At 54.8% G+C, this 19,574-nt stretch overlaps 2 protein-coding genes across 2 annotated transcripts; one reads left to right on the forward strand and one right to left on the reverse strand.

Annotated features, from left to right (window-relative positions):
• Positions 1 to 4,184: 4,184 nt before the first annotated feature.
• EsH8_II_000954 (uncharacterized protein) lies at positions 4,185 to 4,934 on the reverse strand (the record flags this gene model as incomplete). The annotated part of the gene is made up of 1 exon (XM_083264252.1): positions 4,185 to 4,934. One exon carries the CDS (start codon positions 4,932 to 4,934, stop codon positions 4,185 to 4,187), a length of 750 nt encoding a protein of 249 aa, XP_083121574.1.
• An 8,353-nt stretch (positions 4,935 to 13,287) lies between these two features.
• On the forward strand, positions 13,288 to 13,919 carry EsH8_II_000955 (uncharacterized protein; the record flags this gene model as incomplete). Its single annotated transcript, XM_083264253.1, has 2 exons — positions 13,288 to 13,346; positions 13,547 to 13,919. 2 exons carry the CDS (start codon positions 13,288 to 13,290, stop codon positions 13,917 to 13,919), a joined length of 432 nt encoding a protein of 143 aa, XP_083121575.1.
• Positions 13,920 to 19,574: the final 5,655 nt, after the last annotated feature.

Here is a 19,574-nt window from a genome sequence, read left to right on the forward strand (position 1 = left end):
GCAGTTAATATAGTGCCAGGATAGCGCTGGCCAGGTATTCTGACCTGCTAGGGTCAGAGATCCGAGTCTACGGCAGTGCCTTGCTTTGGCTTGGATCGATGAATGAGGCTGCACAGTGGACTATTAAAAAAAGAAAGGCCATTAGATCTGGTTTATGAAAGCGAAGGTAAACTTTAGAGAGGTGATATGCAACACACCGAAATAGGTGCTCAGAGTTGGCACCACTCTTCGCCCTAAAGTTCTGACAATAGCTATTTCTGCTGCCCTCACGAGCCTGCTCAATCCGTCTTGGTAGAATGGCACGCCGTCACACAACCCCATGGCCACAGATACCGTGGTGACACCAATGGAAGGCAGTTAATGGACCCTCACCGTAACGGCATTGCCTCTAGAACTATGCACTGTCTGGCTTCTGATAAAAAGGCCCCATCAGGCAGAGTCTTGATCAAAACAAACGTGTCACAAGCGAGGCTTCGCATAGATATTAGCACAGGGTGACATCGCCCTGGCCGACGTTGCAACACTCCTGCCAGCAGTCGTGGAGTCTATCCGGGCTGGACCTGGGTCTGGGTCTGGGCGTGTCATGTGGATCCCACACAATCTTGCAGATTGCGTAGTGTAAACCATCATTTTTTAAATTTTTTTTTAAAATGCTACCGGGAACCGAATGATGCGTTCCCGGGGGCTGAATCATGGACAATAGTCAAGTCCTACGCCAATCTCTGGCGCGGAAGGGGACACATCACCCCTTCCAAAGAGTAATGATTTCTCACCAGGACGAACGAAACTCATGGGATATCACTAGAAATCCCGCAAGAAATCAGCACTGCGGTACACCATAGCCGATACAAGGCAATCAAACCAGGAGGGGACAATATGGCACGATAAAATGGCTAGCGACGTTACACGTCAGTGCATCCATCATTTATTTCCTTCTTAAGCGCCGCGCGCACAGACGCCACAAGCGCCGAGCCAACCCGACCGACCCGCGTGCTGCAGCAAAAAGCTACCCTACCTACCCTCGTAGGTACCCGTGGATTTCCCGTCCTTGGAGGCCAGAAGGTACCCTACCTTGACATTTGCACTTTGGCTTGTATTCTCGCATCGCGGCCCATGCTTTCCCCTCTTCCCATCAATTTGTACCTGCACCTGCACGTGCGCACGCCCACTCCCCCTTCCATACCCCCCACATCCCAACTGATATTTCCAACCGTGCGTCCCACTCCCTCCACCAGCCCAGTACCAGCCCAATACCAGCCCAGCACGCCGCGCCAGCCCTATATCAGGGAGACCGTTAAGAAGCCCTGCACCTGTATTGTTCGATTTCCAGACCTTCGATTCGACGACTTGGCGGCTCCTATTACTGTCATCCCGTCATCCCCAATTTTAGCTGCAGGCATGTTGCGCTACCTGACCACGAGGGGGGGTGGTTGGTTTCCTTGCTTCTTTTCCTTCCCTTTCTTTTTATTGTTCTTCCCATTCCCATGTGCTTTTCGTCAAAACCCCTCAACTACCGCGTGCCTGTCCTACGTACACCAACACAGTCAAGTCAAAACAGATAACTGGCCAAAGAAATGGAAGGGGAGGGGGTAGAGAAAAAGAAATGGAAATAAACACCAGGGACCAACGACGAGACGGGCGTGACGCGATCAGGAAATCCCATTTCATCCTCGACGGAATTGCCCGAATGGGTAAGCGCCCCCTTCTCCACCCACCCATATTCCCAAGTCTCAAGTCTCGAGCCCAAACATCCCACATTCCCAAGCGATGGTGATGAGGGCCCGAAGAAAACCACTGCAACGGAGAAGAGGGGGGAAAAAAACCACGTGTCCATACCAGAGCATACACTACAGACAATCGATCGGGTTGCGTAAAATGAAATAAAATAAAACCCAGTCAGGGTCGACCGACCGCTGTCTCGGAGGCGGCCGCTTGTCCAGTAGCCAGTACCAGATTATCTCTTGACCGAGGAGGGAGAGAAAAAAAAAAAAGGTTTCGAACCTGCCATCGTTTCAGTGTTGCATCGCCATTTCTTATTCCCGTCCGTTTCTTACGTTTTCCTGCTGTCTGTTTGTCTCCATCCGACGACGTATGCTACTAGTCTGTCAGTGTAACTACCCATCTTCTCCCATGTCTCCTTCTCTCGCCTCAAGGTAAGGTAAGCAAAACCAAGAGATCGAAGCTGTTCGACGACGATGCAGGGGATTCCACGTACGCGGCTAAGCGCCCAAACAAAACCCTCCCCCCGGTCCCCGAGGTTCCGTGACGCACCGTCCTCAGAACGGCCCGCGTCCCTCCATCCAACCAACCGACCTACCATCCACACAATCTCCGTACTTGCTGCACATTACATGGTAACTGCACCCTTTCGCCATATCAGGCCACCGATTGGGAAGCCGCAGGCTGGTTAAATACCGCACTGAAAGGAAACGTCAAAGACCCGGATGTACCGGGGGGAGCCTGCGGCGGACAGGCGACGGCGCAGCGGCGGCGGGCATGGGGACGGGTGAACGGGGTCCCACAGTGGCCCCTCTCCATCCGCCCCATCACCGAGGGATGCTAATCTCCCGCCCGAGCTTAATCCAGCTCGCTACGTCCATTTCTTTCTCCGTTTGGTGCCCAGTCTTGCCAAATCGGTCAAGCCAAACCGCAAATGTGACTACGACTCCGAAATGTGAGGGACTTTCTCTCTCCCGCTTCCAGCCAGGGCCAAAAACTGGATGGGGAGGGGCGACGAGGGGTAAAGCAAGGTCCAGTCTGCGTTGACTAATTACCCAAGTTCCCGGCCCGTTCCCAGACGACCCCTCCCTCACGGCGCGCGATAATCAAACAAGCGAGATAAGGTGTCAATCTTCAAGGGGTTGAAACACGCCTGTCTGTCTGCAAAAATGCGTCTTGTCTTGGTTTTTTTTTTGCTTTCTGCAGGGTATCATGATACATGTAAGATTGCCCAAAAGAAGCCGGCCCTAGATTTCAAGAACCAAGAAGAGTGAAGAATTGTAAACCACACCCTAAACAGTTTTGTCCAATAAAAAAAACAAGAAAGAAAAACTCCAACCTGAGTCTTAATGGTCTCACCAACCCCATGGTGAGCATCACCCTGCAGGTAAACATATGGTCGGCCGTAGATGAATCAACCACACCGGCTACTTTCAGGTACACCAATACATAATGCAGTGTTGACAGTACACGATACACCGGGTGCGAAAAAGAAGTGAAAAAGAAGCGAAGGAAGAATCCAAAAACCGAGGCTCGTCGTCATGACTGTTCCCACCTGCCTAAAAGAATCGAAGAAATGTTGCCGTGACCTGTGCATGCCTTTTGAAGAAGTATAAAGTGCGCCTCCAGTTCCAGATCATCCGGAATGGCGTCGACTGGATGATTTCCCAGTCTTTGAAATCAAAATGGTCCACGAAATTCGAAAACCGTAAAATGCGAGCTCTTCCCTCCCCAACTTTTCCCCCCTGGCTCCAGGGGGAGGGTGAGGTTCGTCGCGGGGGGTGGAGAAGAAAAAGAATTGGCGGAATGGATCCGATAGAAGCGAAAATTCGGAAGAAAATGTCGTACTCATGCATCTCGTTTCGCGAAATTTCGCCTTGATGGTATGGCTGAAACAAGTCGTAAAATTGGCAAGAGCCAGATTTCATTCGGTGTTGCCCCTTGTCGTATGGCTGCTGATCCTGCGCCCCCACGCGTCCGTTGTGCTTACAATGGGGACCGTCGCCGCTCCTCGCCCTGTCCTTGGTACGCCTCTGACGATGTCGAAGCGTATTGTGCAGCGTGCGATGGTTCTTCGGATAGCAAGGAGGATACCGAATGGCCCCCAACGCTCCTTGGGGCCTGTTGCTGCTGTTGTTGCTGTAGTTGTTGTTGGGCAGAAGTCGAATCGCTGCTTCCGTAATCCGGGACCGTACCGAAGCTAGCTACCTGTGGAGACATGCCTCGAGGTGTCCCGAAGCTCTCACCCCGGCCTCGACCCGCCGGCCGGTATGATGAAAGGTCGCTGCCTTGACGCGAATGCCCTCGTCTTCGTCCCGGTGGAGGATTGGCAAGCGTCGATCCACCGTGAAAAGGGGGCGATCTCAGACGATGTTGACTAGGGGGTGGAGCGGCCGACTGCGGGCCGGTGGCCTTGCGCTTGTTCCTAGGAGACTCCCCTAACGGCCACACCAGCCAAGGTTAGCCTAAAGCGACTCTCGCTTTCTTTTGGTCTTGCTGGACGCACCGGAGGGGGTCGCAGGCTGAGTAGAGCCACCTCCGGCTTGGGATGTTGGCGGATGCCAGTGGTGAAAGTAGATGGACGGGCTTGGTTGGGCCTCCTGTTGGGCCTGTGTGGATTGCGCTGCCGGATGCGGCTGGTGGCTCTGCAACGTCGAAGGGCCCTGCGGGCCGGACTGCGGCATGTTCGTGTTCAGGCTAGGCAGGTTGCTAGACCCGAGTGGTCGAGACACGGAGCCGGTCGAGGACAAGGTCGTCGCTCTCCCCCGTTGAGGAGATCCTGGGTAGACGGGGAACCCATGGGGCCCGGGGGCCGAGCTCGGTGTCGAAGGCACGCCCGTGTATGGCCCGTAAGGCTGGGACTGAGAGTCGCGGCGATGGTCGGGCGACAGAGGACCCTGGGAAGGGAGCAGCTGAGGATGCTGTGGCTGACCGTGAGGGCTGAGATACTGCTGAGCCCACTCCAAAGCCGCCGGGGGAACGCCGCCGCCCATTCCGGCGAAGACGAGCGGCACTATGGGTGGTGGGATCCCGCCATTCAGAGAGGTCCTCAGCATGTCGGCCTCTATCCGTCGTTGTTCCAGACGGAGAGACTCCTGTCTCGTCTTCTCCTCCTCCTGTCTCCTGCGCTCCTCCTCGGTCTTGGCTGCTAGCCAGCTCCTCATAGACTCCTCGGCTCCCTGCCACTGCGGCGGAGGCCCTGGCAATTGGCCCATGACATGACTGTGAGTAGACGGAGCCTGACTAATGGGCTGGGGCGCTGGAGGAGGTGGCGGGGGGGGAGCAGTGGTTGAGTGAGGCGGCTGAGGAGGCAGCGTCATAGCCGCCGGCGGGGGCAGGCCGCGATGGTGTGCCGACATGGGCTGGCCAGGGGGACTATGAGTGCGGGGAATGGACGGCAGCAGCTTGTGAGAAGGATGGTCTTGGTAGGCCAAGGGAGGTGAGGGTCGGGATGTCGAGGGCGGAGTTGGTAGGTCATGGACGGACTTGTAGCCGTAGTGTGTTGGCTGCTTGACTGTGAGCATGGTCATGTATACTCATGTGCTCCAGGTGACTATGAGTTGTAGGAAAGGAAATCGGGCAACATGGGTGGCCGACTTGGTGGTGATGAGAATCGTTTCAGTTCAGTTCAAGGAAAGAAAAAAAAGTGAAGAGGGACAAAGGGGAGGTTCAAGGAAGGTCAAGAAGTAAACACAAAAAAGTGCTGGCTGGCCAGACAGATGGGTGGAAGGAAGGAAGATGGTTGAAAGGTAGAAGAAGACCCAAGGTTGAGGCGAGGTAGGTAAGAAAAGACAGATGGAAGGTATGGGGGTGCAGGTGGTGGAAATAACCTTTTTACAGGCGCGAAGCTGGAGAGGGCAGCCAGCTCAGAAAGGAAGGGACGGATGCCATGGTACAGATACGTATCTCAGACACAGACCCAGACCCAGACCTAGACCCAGACCCAGCCGGACCCAGACCCAGGCCCAGAGAGAAAGGTACTCCGTACCCAGCTAGGAATAGCAAGGCACGGCAAGGCAAGACAAGGTAGCTGGCTAGCTAGCTACTGCGCGAGGTGGCCGAGGCAAGGTCTCCGTACCGGACACTAGGTACACTGGGTACCCAGACATCTCAGGCGCCTGTGTATCCGTAGTCATGGTGATAGACACGGGCGGGGCGTACGGTGATGAAACCTCCCCACGAACGGGCCCGGTCTCATTTAGTCATGGAGACGTCTTTTAGTGCCGCCTACGTACTATGCCATGTGAGGTGTACTGGCCTGGACTGGAAAGCAGGATACAGATACCAAGATGCCGTAGGCAACCCAAGCAAGGCCACAGAACAAACACTTCTTAGGTCGGCAGCTGATGGTGGCCGCCGGAGAGCACCTGTGGTGGACCAGCTGCAGTACTTCACGCAAGATTGACAATGGACGGTGTGAGCGCTTCGGTGCTGGAGCAGCCCTGGAGCAGGAATAGAAGCCGGGGCTAGTCCAGGCACGGAGAGGTGTACATAGTATCTGTAGGTGATATTTGATTCTTGGTGAGGGGGGGATGGAACGGCTTCTGTTCTTTGGAGACCCGCGCGCCCAGGAGCGGGAAGACTGACGGGGGTGTGTCCTGTAAGTGTGTGTGCGTGTGTGTGCTTGTGTATGGGCGCTATATGAGTGTGGGCAAGTGAGTGAGAGAGCGTGTGTGTGCGCATGCGCATGTGCGTGTTCGTGTGGAAGGGGACGGCATGATATTTTCCTCTTGATTTTTCTCGTTATTTCCCTTCCCAAAGCAACACCCCCCTCCCCGACGCGAAGGAGGGGTGGGGGTGTGCAGACGCAGATGTTGCTGGATGGAGACGTGGGAAACAAGACGAACCACGCAAAGCCTGAACCGGATTGACGAGGGGTCCACGTCCAGGTCGCAACCAAGCAAATTTGCTTCCCAAGCAGCACCTAAGAAACCAGGAAGAACAAGACGACTGGGAAAAGGTCGAGCCGTTTATGGACGGTTCAGGAAATGGCCGGTGCAGGAACGGTCAAGGTGCGTTGCCCGTGGTGGAGAATGGCAGTGAGCCTGGTTTATTTCATTTACAACCAGCGCGTATCAGAAGAGATGACACATGGAGGGGGATGAGCACAGGGGGGTGCGTGTTTGTTGGACTGGAGGGGAGGGAGGGAGCACGCTAACCACACCATTGGTGTAAAGATAACATAACCATGACCGGAGGGAGGGGGGTGCGTCCGAGGAGCTGTGGCGAAGGAGGCTAGTCAGCATCGGGGCAAGGTACCCTCTTTTTTTTTCTTTTTTCGGGGCAAGATGGGAAAGCAGAATTGATGAACGGAAGGAGGGATGAAGGCGAGCCGCCGTGTGGATGCTGGATGGTAGATGGTAGATGCTCGATGCTCAATGCTGCACCTGGACCAGTGGAAATCAGAAGTTGGGGGCGAGATGCGAGAACCCCTCCAAAGAAGCTGCTAGCTGGTTGGGTCAGCGATGGGAAGCTCCTCAAAAGTGCCTCTGCACTTGTGAAGCTCCCGAAGCCTCCCTCATCTGCCTTTGTGCTCCACACTTCTTCACGTTGTACCATACAGCCACCGTACAGTCAGCCATCCAGCTAGACATGTCCAACTCAAGCCGCCGCCAGTAATACTCCCATTCTAGAGCGTTACTTAGCTGCACACGATCCCTGACATAAGCTCAGAGGGCCGAGAACACCGTCGGGGGTCGAACTACCGTCCAATGCCGAAAAGCTGCTACTACGTAGTAGACGAGCAAGAGGTGAGGGGGGGGGGATGAGAGAGATAGTGGGAGAGTCTAGTATTGAGTGGTAGCCGCAAGCCACGCTCAATGACAGGACATGCGCGACACACAGGAAGAGTGCATACGCAATGCTGCGTACGGCCACAAGGGGGCCGGCCAGTCAGCCCCGAGTGTGGATAGGGCAAGATGAGACGGGAGATGAACTCGACCTCTGTCTCCATGTCGACGTCGACTTGCCAGACGCCACCGGCACCGATGATGCTGCAGCAGGTCCCCTCTTGCGGCGCAATGTGCCTCACCTCGCACGCAGCTACCTCTCTGGCTCTAACTCGTCAACAATTCTCCGCGCCTTTCCACTTGGCTTGCAGCTTGGTGACCTGATTTTGTATACGGAATATGCTGGGAGCTGCTATCGGCAGGTAAGCCACGCAGGTAAAGTAGCTTAGCCTGGCCACCCAAAGTGGGTAGGTAGATGAGGGGCGCCGTTGTTGGGAAGCTGTATGCGCGTGCGCGTGCCGTGTTCTGTATATATGTAGTTGAACATCCGGGGCCAGCAGGGATGGCCTGGCACGCAACAACAAGGCAACGTACGGATACGGAAGTATACAAGCAGAGCTCGCCCAGTGGTCCAGGACCGGTCAGTCGACAGCACCGTCAGCTGGGGAGAAGGGAATGAGGAGAAGCAGAGAAGGGAAGAACAACGTAAACAGCGCTCGAGCTGATGGCGGGAAACGGGACAGCCCATGCATGCTGAGCAACCAAAAGGCTAGATTTGTGTTCATGAATACATCGGACTCATTCCCAAGGACAGGACTGGCCTATGACTGTTTGCTGTGGTCGGTTCAGTTCGCTGTAGTGGTGTGGCTGGGCGGGGGTTTGATTGCTTGAAGGCTCCAAAGGTAAGCGGACTTGCAAGGCCTATCCACCACGACTGGTTGGATGCTCGTGCTGCAGAGACGGATGGAACGGTGCAGTGTTTTGTTAAAGTATGCTGGGCAAGGGTAATTGTCCGCTTCCGTCTGTGTTTTATTTTCGCGCTTCTCGTCTCATCTCGCCTCGTGGTTTGTTGTCGTGTACTCGTATTCGGAATACCGCTCAACTTTGAGAGGGAGAGAGAGAGAGAGAGAGAGAGAGAGAGAGAGAGAGAGAGAAAGAGACAAGGCCCGGAGCATCTCGAGCAGAATGCTACTTTGGGCATTCTACTCACTCAGTTGCTTTGCCCTCTTCACCCACGGGCCTTGACCAACGACCTCCAGAGATAATGGCGTTTCCCGAACGAGAAGCATGTTCGAGTACCCCCCAAGTAGAGTTAATTACGGAGATGCTAGCGGTGGCATTGTATGTGGCTTGGCCCATGCTTTTCTAAATAACGGATGGGCGTGAAAACACCTGCGAGCTTTCTGACACCTTCCTGTCACGAGTCTTGCCGTGGGCCGCAGTGGCAACGACATGAGAGAGAGGGTCAAAAAACAAACAAACAAGGAAACAGCGAGGTGTTCGTTCGTACTGGAACCTTGCAAATAGACTCGGGGGATGCAGCGACGCAACAGCAGCACCTCTCAACGTCCAGTGAGAACGGCTTACAGGCAAGTTTGATGCTGTGGGGTGTAGGCAGGTTCTATGGGACTGTGAGGATGGCCAGCCACAGTGGATGGTGCTGCAAAAGGCTGGGAAGGGGTGTGAGAGTGGCAATTTGGGGGGGTTTGATTGTTGTAAGATGGGGTGGACTTGGATGAAGAGTTGGCAGAGAAAGCAGAAGGGAGTTAAGAAGGGGAGGACGAGGAGACGATGTACGTACCGGTACTAGCCTAGCCACCCAAGGGGCGGCGTGTGCGTCCGAAGGATTCTGGATGCTCGGGAGATACCTGGGTACGTTACATCGGTACGTACCTACCTCCATCAACCCCGGCCCCTCATTCGCAACTGTGAACTACAACATTTCCATTGGACGGACGATTGACCATGACTGAGGCGTCCGGCCAACATCGTAGGTAAAGGAAGGTACACCGTAGTAGTATACATGTATCCAGGCGTCAACAGCACAAGCCAAGTCATGCATGTGGGCGTCGTAGCGACGTACGCATCGGCCTTCAGCCAGCATTGTATCAACTCTGCTGCAGGTAACTGAACCATTCATTGCCTGGTGAGTATCTGCCTCTGATTCAGCCCTGAGCGATGCTTGTCAGATTCCGTCTCAAGCAAGTTTACCGGCCGGCTAGTCGGGTAATTGCCGTCGAAACCGGGATCGAGAGGTGCTCCAAAGAATCCGTGAAATCAAAATTGCTTCACCGTTTGGAATCAAGTAGCTGAGATGAACCTATGAAATTGTCGATGGGGCGTAGCAAGGGACCGACACCGCCGCGTGGCCGAGATCGTGTATTTGGACCAGTGCGAATAGCAGCGGTGCTGATGAGCAGCACACAATGTCATGTCGGTACCGCCGGGACGTCCCATCTGCAATCAGAGGAGATTTGAGGCGTGTAGCCTGATCGTACGACCGCAGTCGCTGGCCTCGTGGTTCCGCCTCTCGACTATATGCATGCCCTTGTCTGACATCAAGATCCACCTTGAATGAGAGGATGTGCGAGGATGACTCCAGCATTCCAAACTGCAAACAATTCGACTGCCGGCAAATACTCTGAAAAATGGAGGGGCAGAGTGGCGGGATCCCATCGCTAGACCTCGATTCTTCTCAACTGGGCAATCCCCAAAGCCGCAATCCCTCCACATTCCAGCGGGCGTGGCTGATACTCGGAGGTTTGGTCGAGACAAGGCGACAACCGAGTCCAACTTTGGCAACCACGCTTGTGGCAGTTGCGTTAGGGCGTCGTGTCCTACTCGCGCGTCTGCTTAGCAACACATGTGTTTGGCGATGCCCTCCCCTAATAGTCTAGGCTTGTCATTTTGGGATGCCAGGCCGCTGAATGATGTCCCATTTGAAGGTCAGATGCTCAGGTTTCAAAGTTCAAAGGTCCGGTAGAGCAGGCATTGGAGGAAAAAAGAGAAAGAAAAATGTGGCCCTGGGGAACTCCCCGTTTGGCGCTCCCTACTTTGGGCAGCTGTGGGCTTGGATGCAAGTCTGTGTTCCAGCTGCCGCCCGCGCTCTTTCTACCCTGTCTCCGATTGTCTGCCGCGGCAGGAAACATATTTCCCACCAGCACCTACCCCTATTGCCGCCATGAAGCCAGGCACGTCCAGCTAGGGTGATCCGAAAAGGGAGTGTGCCGGGAATAGGCAAGCCCGTAGCTCCAACGTCTGTGTGTCAAACGGCCCAAGGATGTGTTTCTGTAGTCTTGAAGCTGGTTAAGCATCCAGGGACCGACCCAAAGGGGAAAGGCGGTCGAATGCGCCGAGAACCGAGTGGTGATTGCGAGCGTAGAAAGCGCGGTTCACCAGGACGACTGTGCGCATATGAGGTCGGGAGGTTAATATCCCAGGTTTCCTGCACGCGATCGCATCATTTTGTCAGGTAACGCCCGGCTTGGCGGCGCGGTGATGAACCGAAATTTGCGCCAGCTTGGGTCGAGACTGAGAGATGGTCAGGCCCCGACGAACCATTCCAAACAAAGCTGTTCGTACAATCCGTGGGTCCGTCCATACCAGGCGATAGCAGCGTTTAGGCAATTCGCTATCCTATCCCTGTCAGATGGTCCATAGGTTGGTCCTTTTTAGAGGCGATGAACCCGGGCGAATATGCGAGGCGTTGGCAGCTGGTGAGCTGGGTGCCACGAACATGCGGGATCAGTCACGCAGAAGTGTATCGCGGTTTCCAACATCAATGAAAAGTGAGATGTGACCAGGAACCAGGGTTGTGTCACTGCCAGCCAGCTCTGATGGGCGTTGCAAAAGTGAAAAAATTCCTGGATTTGGACCTTCACTCCAGAAGAGGACAACGGTTGACATGTATTGCCGTCATTTCGTCAGTCCCGCCATGAGTGGGACTTTTGTCGGATGGCATCTGCTTGGGAGATCAGGGGGCTTCCCTGAGATATGGATGCGGGCGGGATGCGGACTGGGTGACTCCTTGAGAGGGTGTCCCAGTCGCTGGCTGCCAGCCGTATTTTAGGCATGTCGATCAGTAGGGCAAAGAGGTGTCGTGCCGGCATGCTCGAGTTCACCTCCGCGGTGTGAGCTACCAGTAACAGGCAAAGGGGATCGCGTTGCGTTGTTGGACAAGATTCCAGTCAGCAGCGGCGTAGTTGCCGGAATGGGCTGCTAACTTTTTCCGGGCCTTCGTTGCGCAATGTCAAGGAAGCCAGCAGCGGGCCAACCGCCTTCAGAGCATTCGTGCTCGGTGGCATCGGGCAGACCCAAGCGTAAAGGTAGACCGTGTAGACATGCCCGTTGCATTGCGCATACCCCATCTCTACTATTGCCTTGTTCTCGACTTGCTCGCCATATTTGTTCGTTGCAAGCTGTGCAGAGTTTCGCAGCCACGGCCTAGATGAGCAAGACGCCTGCCTAAGCCAGAGTCGGGGCCAGAGCAAAACAAGGGTTTCGCTATGATAGATGGTAAAGGACAGACGCTGTGATGGGTCAGTTGAGTTGAAAGCCGTGGTGATGGTGACCATGATCATTGTGGTGGTGGTGGTGGTGGGCTGGACTGTACTGGATTCTGGACCCGGCAAATGTCTCGCACTTGCAATTCGATGGCGCCCGGACGATCCCAGATCGCCTTCATCGAATTCTGGCCAATCAACACGGACGGCGCCTTCCACTCTGAGAAGATGTGGCAGTTGCGGTCCCGTCCTCCACTTGCCCTCTAGACTCTTTCTGGACGGAAGTGGACACAGGCTGCATGACCAGATGGTACGTACCCAAAGGAAGGTGGGTGTGGTAGGGCAAGAAAAGAAGGCATGGCAGGGTGTCCCGCTCCTTCTTCATAACCACGACGTTCCCTGGGAGCCCCAACCCTGTCCACCCACCCAGTCGGAATGACCTCCCAAAGCAAAGACACCGGGTCGAAAGAGCCCAGGTTTCCAGGAAAGCGCGCATGTGGGGCCATGGTACAGGTGTATCCCTGCCATAGCTGCCAATCTGAAACACGGTGACGAGGAAACAGGGACTGTCCTTTCCACACTTGGGTACCAAATTACATGTACCTCGACCACCCTATTCACATAGTACGGATACATGGTGTGCCAGTTCCAGACACTAAAGCTACATGCTACTCTCCTCCCACAGACCTGCTTCCATCGCCAATCCTAAGAGGCATGGATCCTAGTGTATATATGGATACAGTCTTGGGTCCAATCTCACCAGACGCGTATCTTTAACTGTACTATGGGTGATGCATCGCCATCTCGGCTTGCCTCCGTCGGGTTTCTGTCGACATGGGATGCGCAGCGAACGTATAGATAGATTGCAGAGCATCCATGGGTTTGCCTACACAAATGCATAAACGCACAACTGCCTGCTCTACGAATGCACACGTCCCATCTGAACCCAATCTACAAACCTCATCCTCAACGTTACTGGCCATCAAAACTTGCGGACGTATACATGCATCTGAATCGAATAGTCAGTCCCCTTCTGGAATTCGGCTTTGGCGGACATCGAACGTCGCCATCAAGGGCGTTCTAATCTCCTCGAGGTCGAGGTGCTACAGCCAAGCGCTGTCTGCTCATCGGCCCCTTCCTCTTCTTTTCTCTGTTCCAGTCAGGCTGGTCAGGACGTGCGGGATAACTTGTGGGCAAGGCCACGGTGCTCGACATTGACGATGCGGCTCTGGTTTTGTCCAGCAATCCGGCAGGCATGTTCAAGTCCGACCTCAACAGTCCGAGTTGTACAATGCTTCTGTGGTCAGACAAAACCCTTCTCTTTGCCTATTCCGGCCATGGTAAGACTGCGCTCTTCAGACCTTGCCAAGAACGGCACCATGGCTCCCACAAGACGGTCTGTCAGACGTACACCCAAATCCGCGCGACCTCCTTGCACCTGTACGGTATCTCTTTTATCACGCCCCCGGAACACCGAGCTAAACCGTTGCTCCTTCCAAGAGCCAGCGCCACATCCCTGGCCGCTCACCCGTCCACGCGTGATACGAACCCTCGAATCACAATCTCTCTAATTCCGGTCGCCAAGTGACCTGTCAGACCCTGGTGGTCCAAAGTTGGCATCTGCCCGCCCCAGCTGGGTGTGGCACAACTCTCTCAGTATTCCATTGTCGTCCAATTTGGTGGCGGTTTCACCCACCTGTCCAACCTATCGCCCTCAAAGCTCTTGGGTCTTGAGTCCTGGCCTTGGGAAGTACCCGTCGTTAAGTATACCCGTGCCCAAGACACGCTCGGATTGGAAGATTTGCTCACCGAGGCGACGGCAACCTTGCGTCTCATGAAGCTGCGGGACCTCATGACGAGTTTGGGTGCCACCTCGACCAAGTGCACCTACATTCGGTCCCGCAACTGGCGAATGTATGCTTTGTGGACGTCACTGGTCCCAGGCACATACTCCTCAGCTCTGGCGTGACTGCCATCTAGATGTGCGGACTTCCGAGAACGAGAGGTGCAGAGCGCCTCGCGCGTCAACTGCCGGCGCCGGACGATGCATGGCCACGCCAAAACGACCTGACTCCTCGCTTAGTACGAATCGAGGCGTAAGACTGCGTGCCTATTCTCTACGCTGATAGCACTGATTTGGATCCTGTGGGCATATCTCTCAGCAGAAATCGAATAATCATGGCATGCATCCGGTTAGCTACATGGCTAGTTCCGCCATCCCTAAAGCCCCTACCTACCTGAATTTGATCGAAATAGCTGTCAGTGTGGTCAAAGCTCCTTGCAGCCCATCAGGATCTAGCGTTGCTCTCCTCGGCTGTCATCAACGATGTATGTCGAGCGAGATAGGCCACTCGAGCTAGCCCGCTTCTTCTCTCAGTGTGCACACGCAACAGTTTGCTCTATGGGTATTCGCTTTCCCCATGCCGAGACGCCCACGCTAGCGCTCCCACAGCTGCGCGCTCGCGACACAACTGCCTCACTGAGCTGTTTGCCTCATGGCTGAGCGGCGCGGTCGGTTCCTTTGTAGGCTAAGTTTTGCTTCTTCGACGTTGGATCCATGACAAATGCATGGGACCACGTTGAGCCCAGCGCCGTGCGAGGTTGCCATATTTCTTTCCTTCGAGAATGCCGCCATTCCGAACGGCGGTAGTTTCTCGACCTGGCAACTGTTAAGGCCCTTCAGGTCTGTTCTGCACAATGTTATCAAGAGAAGCTAACCAGACGTGGCAAGCATGTGCTTTGCATGTGTTCCAGCCGTGTGTGAAGTTGGGTACGTGCTGGTCATGCTTTGGCTACGCCGATCCTCCACGAAGCTTGCCCTAGAGATCTGCGTTGGGGAGGGGAGAGCCCCTGGCTGTCAGCGAATCGCGATCGATAGCCTAGGGAGGACCGCCGAACGGGGTCAAGCCACGGCTGTCAGTTGCTGGAGCATGGCCGAGGCCACAAGCTCAACAGCCAGCCCCATGAGCGATGCCCGAATCGTCCGTCCGCATCGCCCGTGTGCGCACACCGTTGGATACGCCGTGCCCCTCCCCTTCTCCTCGCTGGAGCTTCGGCAACTGCACTACATGCCTAAAAAGATCTGTTGACCGAACTGATCTGCGATGAGGCTGCATGATGACCCTGGGCCGCCTGATTAGCGAGGACGGAGAACCTCAGCTATGGTCGCTCTTTGAAAACGCGGTGGTTCCTGGAGCTGTCTGAACTGGATCGTCGCGGGTGCACCGCAGTGATGGAGGTAAAGTAAAAACCTGATCTCATTCACATTTGGTGACAGTCGATGGCCCCTTCACCAATAACTGCACACCACCCTTTCCGTTTCTGTGTTTCGTTTCTGAGAGTGAGGGTCTATTTTGACTTGAACACTTGAGAAGACGTCCTCCGTAGGCGAGTGTCGACACAGGGCCAATCCGTCCGTTGACAAATTACCTAGAAATGTGCAGTCAGAGCCTGCTTCGGCTGTCGCGTCCTCGGGCCACGATAACTCAAAGGACGCCACCGTGGCTCGTTTTTGCCCGTCGCATGGCGGATCAGCATTCAAATGAGGCGTCTGTCGTTGATAGGTGTAGCCCTAACTAACTTCGCAGTACACCATACACGTACCACCAACTTCCCATGGGAGATTCGCCTTCGTCAGCCCACTGAGATGACTTCGCAAGCGATCGAATCCCCTGTGTCTCAGGCTGGCTCCCCCGCAAGTGAAGGCTCGAGGTTCGGCCCTCTTCGGGAGGAGGGGGAGCTCTTGCAACCTGTCCTCAGATCGTCAGATCGGCGGTGCCCCATTGTGACTTCTGGGTCGCTGAGATAGCCAGACCACTCATCGTCATCATCTTTACGAGGACGCGGTAAGTCATCACATGTTGGCTAGCTCGAGCCCTCTCCAGAGATTGGAGGGTACACAGAGACTAGGTTTTCGTCTTTTTCTCTTTATGTCACTCTCTAGAACATGGATGTACAGCAAAACCAGGGACCCCTTCCCACCGGATTTTCACTGGATTCTCACTTCTTTGGAACAAAGATTCGTTGGGGGTATGGCCGGGGGATGCAAAGCTCGACTGATTGCGGCATTGGACATGCCAGCTTTTGTCACAAGTTTATTAGGTGGAGAAAGCTATGTCGACCGCCCTCCATCTCCATCTCGTCTCATCTCTTTTCGCCCAAGCTGATCATGCAGACTGGGGATGGCCCGCGACGCCGTGGCCAGTTTGGGACCTCTGCCTCCGGTTTTCCCTCTTGTTCCATTTTGAGATGATGGGCCACAGCAGGTCATCATTTGCCTTGCTCCTCGAGGGTGCTCATAAGGCTTGCGTCGAAGATAGATGAGAGTTGCGAGGGATGCTACCCTGCCACGCCTCGGATCCTCGGAGGAGACTGTCCCGCACGCCATGGTGATTCCCTGCTCCCACCGTCTTTTCGCCAGGGGAGCCGGACGAGTGCCCACAGGCCAGGCCAGACCAGACTTTCCCGGTTCGCCTTGGTTTATGATAACCTCATTTTGTCGCGAAGTGGGGGGAAATGCACAAGCAAGGAGAGAATATGCAAGTGTTCCTGGCAGATGCGGGCTGGACGGCAACTTGAGAGTATCCAATTTGCAAAGCACAAGGTCCTCCCCCCCAGAGTTTCGTCTTATCTACCACGGCAAACCCAGCATCATTTATTTGGCCGGTATTGCTACCGCGCCCGTGCATACATCACGCTCTTGCACCACTCGTTTGGTCGTGGGCCAGGCTAATTATTTACAGAAGTTATCATCATAGCACGTCATCTACACGGGTTTCGTCTGCGTCGTGCGGTGTTGTCAAAAGCAAGGGGCCGTTGCCAGGAGGTAGAAGGCGGGCCAGCCCAGACCAGGGCACCAGCGCCCTACCGAGACACCGGCCAGGCTAGGTAGTGTACCGGTAGTGTAGTGCCCCTTGGTCGAGCGGACGTTCCCCGGCGAGGCGAGGTCTCTTGTTTCCACTCGGGATCCCGATATGGAAATGATCTCTGCGGTTGCATCTCAAAGTATATTGTAGGCGATCCATTTCCAACTTTCCAAAAGCACACAATACGGATGCCACTTGCAGCAGAGTGCGGCAAATAACTCCAGACCAACCTGCCAGGGAACCGGGACTGGCACCGAGTTGAGTTGCAGAGCAAGCCGCCCCCCACACCCACCCCCTCCTCTTCCTCTTAAGTCTTGCCTCGTCGCGACTCTTTAGTCCTTGATCCCTGCCCATGCTTTTACAAAGAAAAGAGCAAGCCCATCGGAGGTTTAAACACCCCCAAAAAGGCGAAACAATGTTTGCCTCCCGTCTTGCCGGCTCATGTCTGCCGTGCCCACCAGCGATCTCACACCCCCACATATCAACCAAGAGGAAGCTGGCAGTGAGTGATGGAACGTCGAAAGAATGGACGGCAGAGAGTAGAAGAGAGCGCGTAAAGGGAAGGACGAAAGAAAGAAAGGAAGAAGGAAGGAAAGCAAGAGGGGGAAAATCGGTTTGGTACGAGGACAGGGGGGAGAAGGCAGACTCAGCATTCGATTGCTCTCCTCCCCACAACAAGGGAGATTGAAACTGCCTTGGGAGGAGGAGGAGGGAAGCGGAGAAGGGAAATCACAATCAGAGTAATAGGGTGTCTACCGAACGGGATGCCAAGGAGAGCACTCTTCGAAACGGCCGGTAATCAGAATCGAGACTCGAGTCACCCCCCCCCCCCCCCCCCCCCCACTGCTGGGGAGATGAGTAATAAACCGGTCCTGGACGGGATGGGCGCTGGCGGGCCCCATCGAACAGAAAAGGAAGCAGAACAACTCCAGATGGAAAAGTAAAGTTTATCGTCAAAAGGCCAAGGAAGGGGCTTCTTGAACACCCCCAAGTGGGCACTCGTCAGGTTCTCGGCAACCCGCCAACTTGGCATCGCATCCACTCGAAGGGAAACGTCGGGTTTTGGAAGGGGAAAAAGCAGGGACCTGTCTGCGTTGAAAGAGAGAAAGAAAAAAAGACATTCAGCATCGGTATGTTCTGCCCGTGACTCCACACCTCATCTGTCCATATCCATCCATCCATCCATCTCATTTTGGATCAGAGTTTGAGCTTTGAGGACAAAAGGCCGCCAGGGCATTGTTCGAGAAAAAGGTGATGCTTGTTGGCCATCGAGTGGGAGCGAGATCCGTGCGGGCGATGGCGGAGCGGGATTTGTGAGTGGGTAAGGCGGCGAATGAGTTCTGAACAAGGTTTGTCCAACATGGGATGATCCTGTGATCTGAGCTGCCGCATAACCCGCGGGACCAAACATGGATGACAAGGGACGAGGGAGTCTTTCATTTTTACTTCCTTTTTCTTCTCCTTCTTTCTCTTTCAGTCTTTGGGACCGGGGGGGATGCTGGCAACACCACGGCGGCTCGATCGGGATGTGCAAATTGATATGGGACGGAAATCACATATGCTACTACTCTGATTTTGCGACTATCAAGCGGCTGATCGTCTAGAACACGTCCCAATGTCGGCGAGCCGCGGGAGGTGGGCGGGGCCAGCCTTTTATGCGATGATGGCCTTTCTAGGAATGTCACGGATACATGCGGATAGATGCCGTTCGGATTAGACCGACCGCCAGTAAAGCAGGCAGACAAGCAGGCAGGAGGTGGACCGCGGAAAAAAAAGAAAAGAAAAAAAAAAGTCGGAAATTTGATCATCGACCGCCAACTCATCGCCAACGGCGGCGAAGGCAGAACTTCTCCCTCGGGTCGGCCCCATCCCCTTCACCAACGCAAAACTCCGAATTCGCCCCGTCTCCTCTGCCTCCCCAATCAGGTAGGTAGGTCTGCTGGTATTGTGGCGATATCATTATCATACTCCGTTCCGCGGTGGCGGGAAGATGAGACTCTCACGAGTAAGTGTGTTGGTGATATTTGAGGGAAGGGGGAGGAGGGGGGGGGGGATTGTTAATTCCCCCGCGTTAATCTCCTAATTTAATATCCTGCGGTGGGAATTTTTCCGGTGAGTGAGGAGGGGCGCCGCCGGCCTCTTCTTGAAAAATGAGGCCATTTTCGACTCGGGTCTTGTTAAAGCTGATGACGATGGACACCACTCTTCATCTATAACGAACCCTGTTCCTCCCCCCACCTCTTTTCCCTTCCTCTCTTTCTTGATCCCTCCCGGCAAGGCTAAGGCCAATCTTGGGATCTGATTCTCCAAAAGTACCCTGCCCAGTCTTTTCAAGGTTTTATCTCTCTATTTATTTTGTATTTTTCTCTCTAATTATTTTATTTCCCAGGCGCGGTAGTTATTTTTGGCAGAGATTCAACCGGAACCGGGGGTTGTTGGGGATTGGGGGCTGGGGGCTGGCGGGGGAGAAAGCCGTGATAAGATCAAGAGGCCCAGGGAGAGAGCTCATCTCTTTCCGCTTCGTGTTCGATGTCGTGGGCGATACTCCCGAAGCCGCATGGATCCGTGGATCTTGCCCTCCACGGCCCCCCTTCCACCCCCTCCCCCTCCGCAGGGCTGTGCGAGAGTAAGATGAAGAATCAAAGACACGAACGAAATGTGAGAAGGTGGGATGCTGTACCCGGCACCGAACGGGGGATGAGACCCAGAGCCTCTGGCCCATTCCAGCCACACCCCCCCCCCCCCCTCAAGAGTCCCAA

Source organism: Colletotrichum jinshuiense, chromosome 2, assembly GCF_051148585.1.
Source record: "Colletotrichum jinshuiense chromosome 2, complete sequence".
NCBI lineage: Eukaryota > Fungi > Ascomycota > Sordariomycetes > Glomerellales > Glomerellaceae > Colletotrichum > Colletotrichum jinshuiense.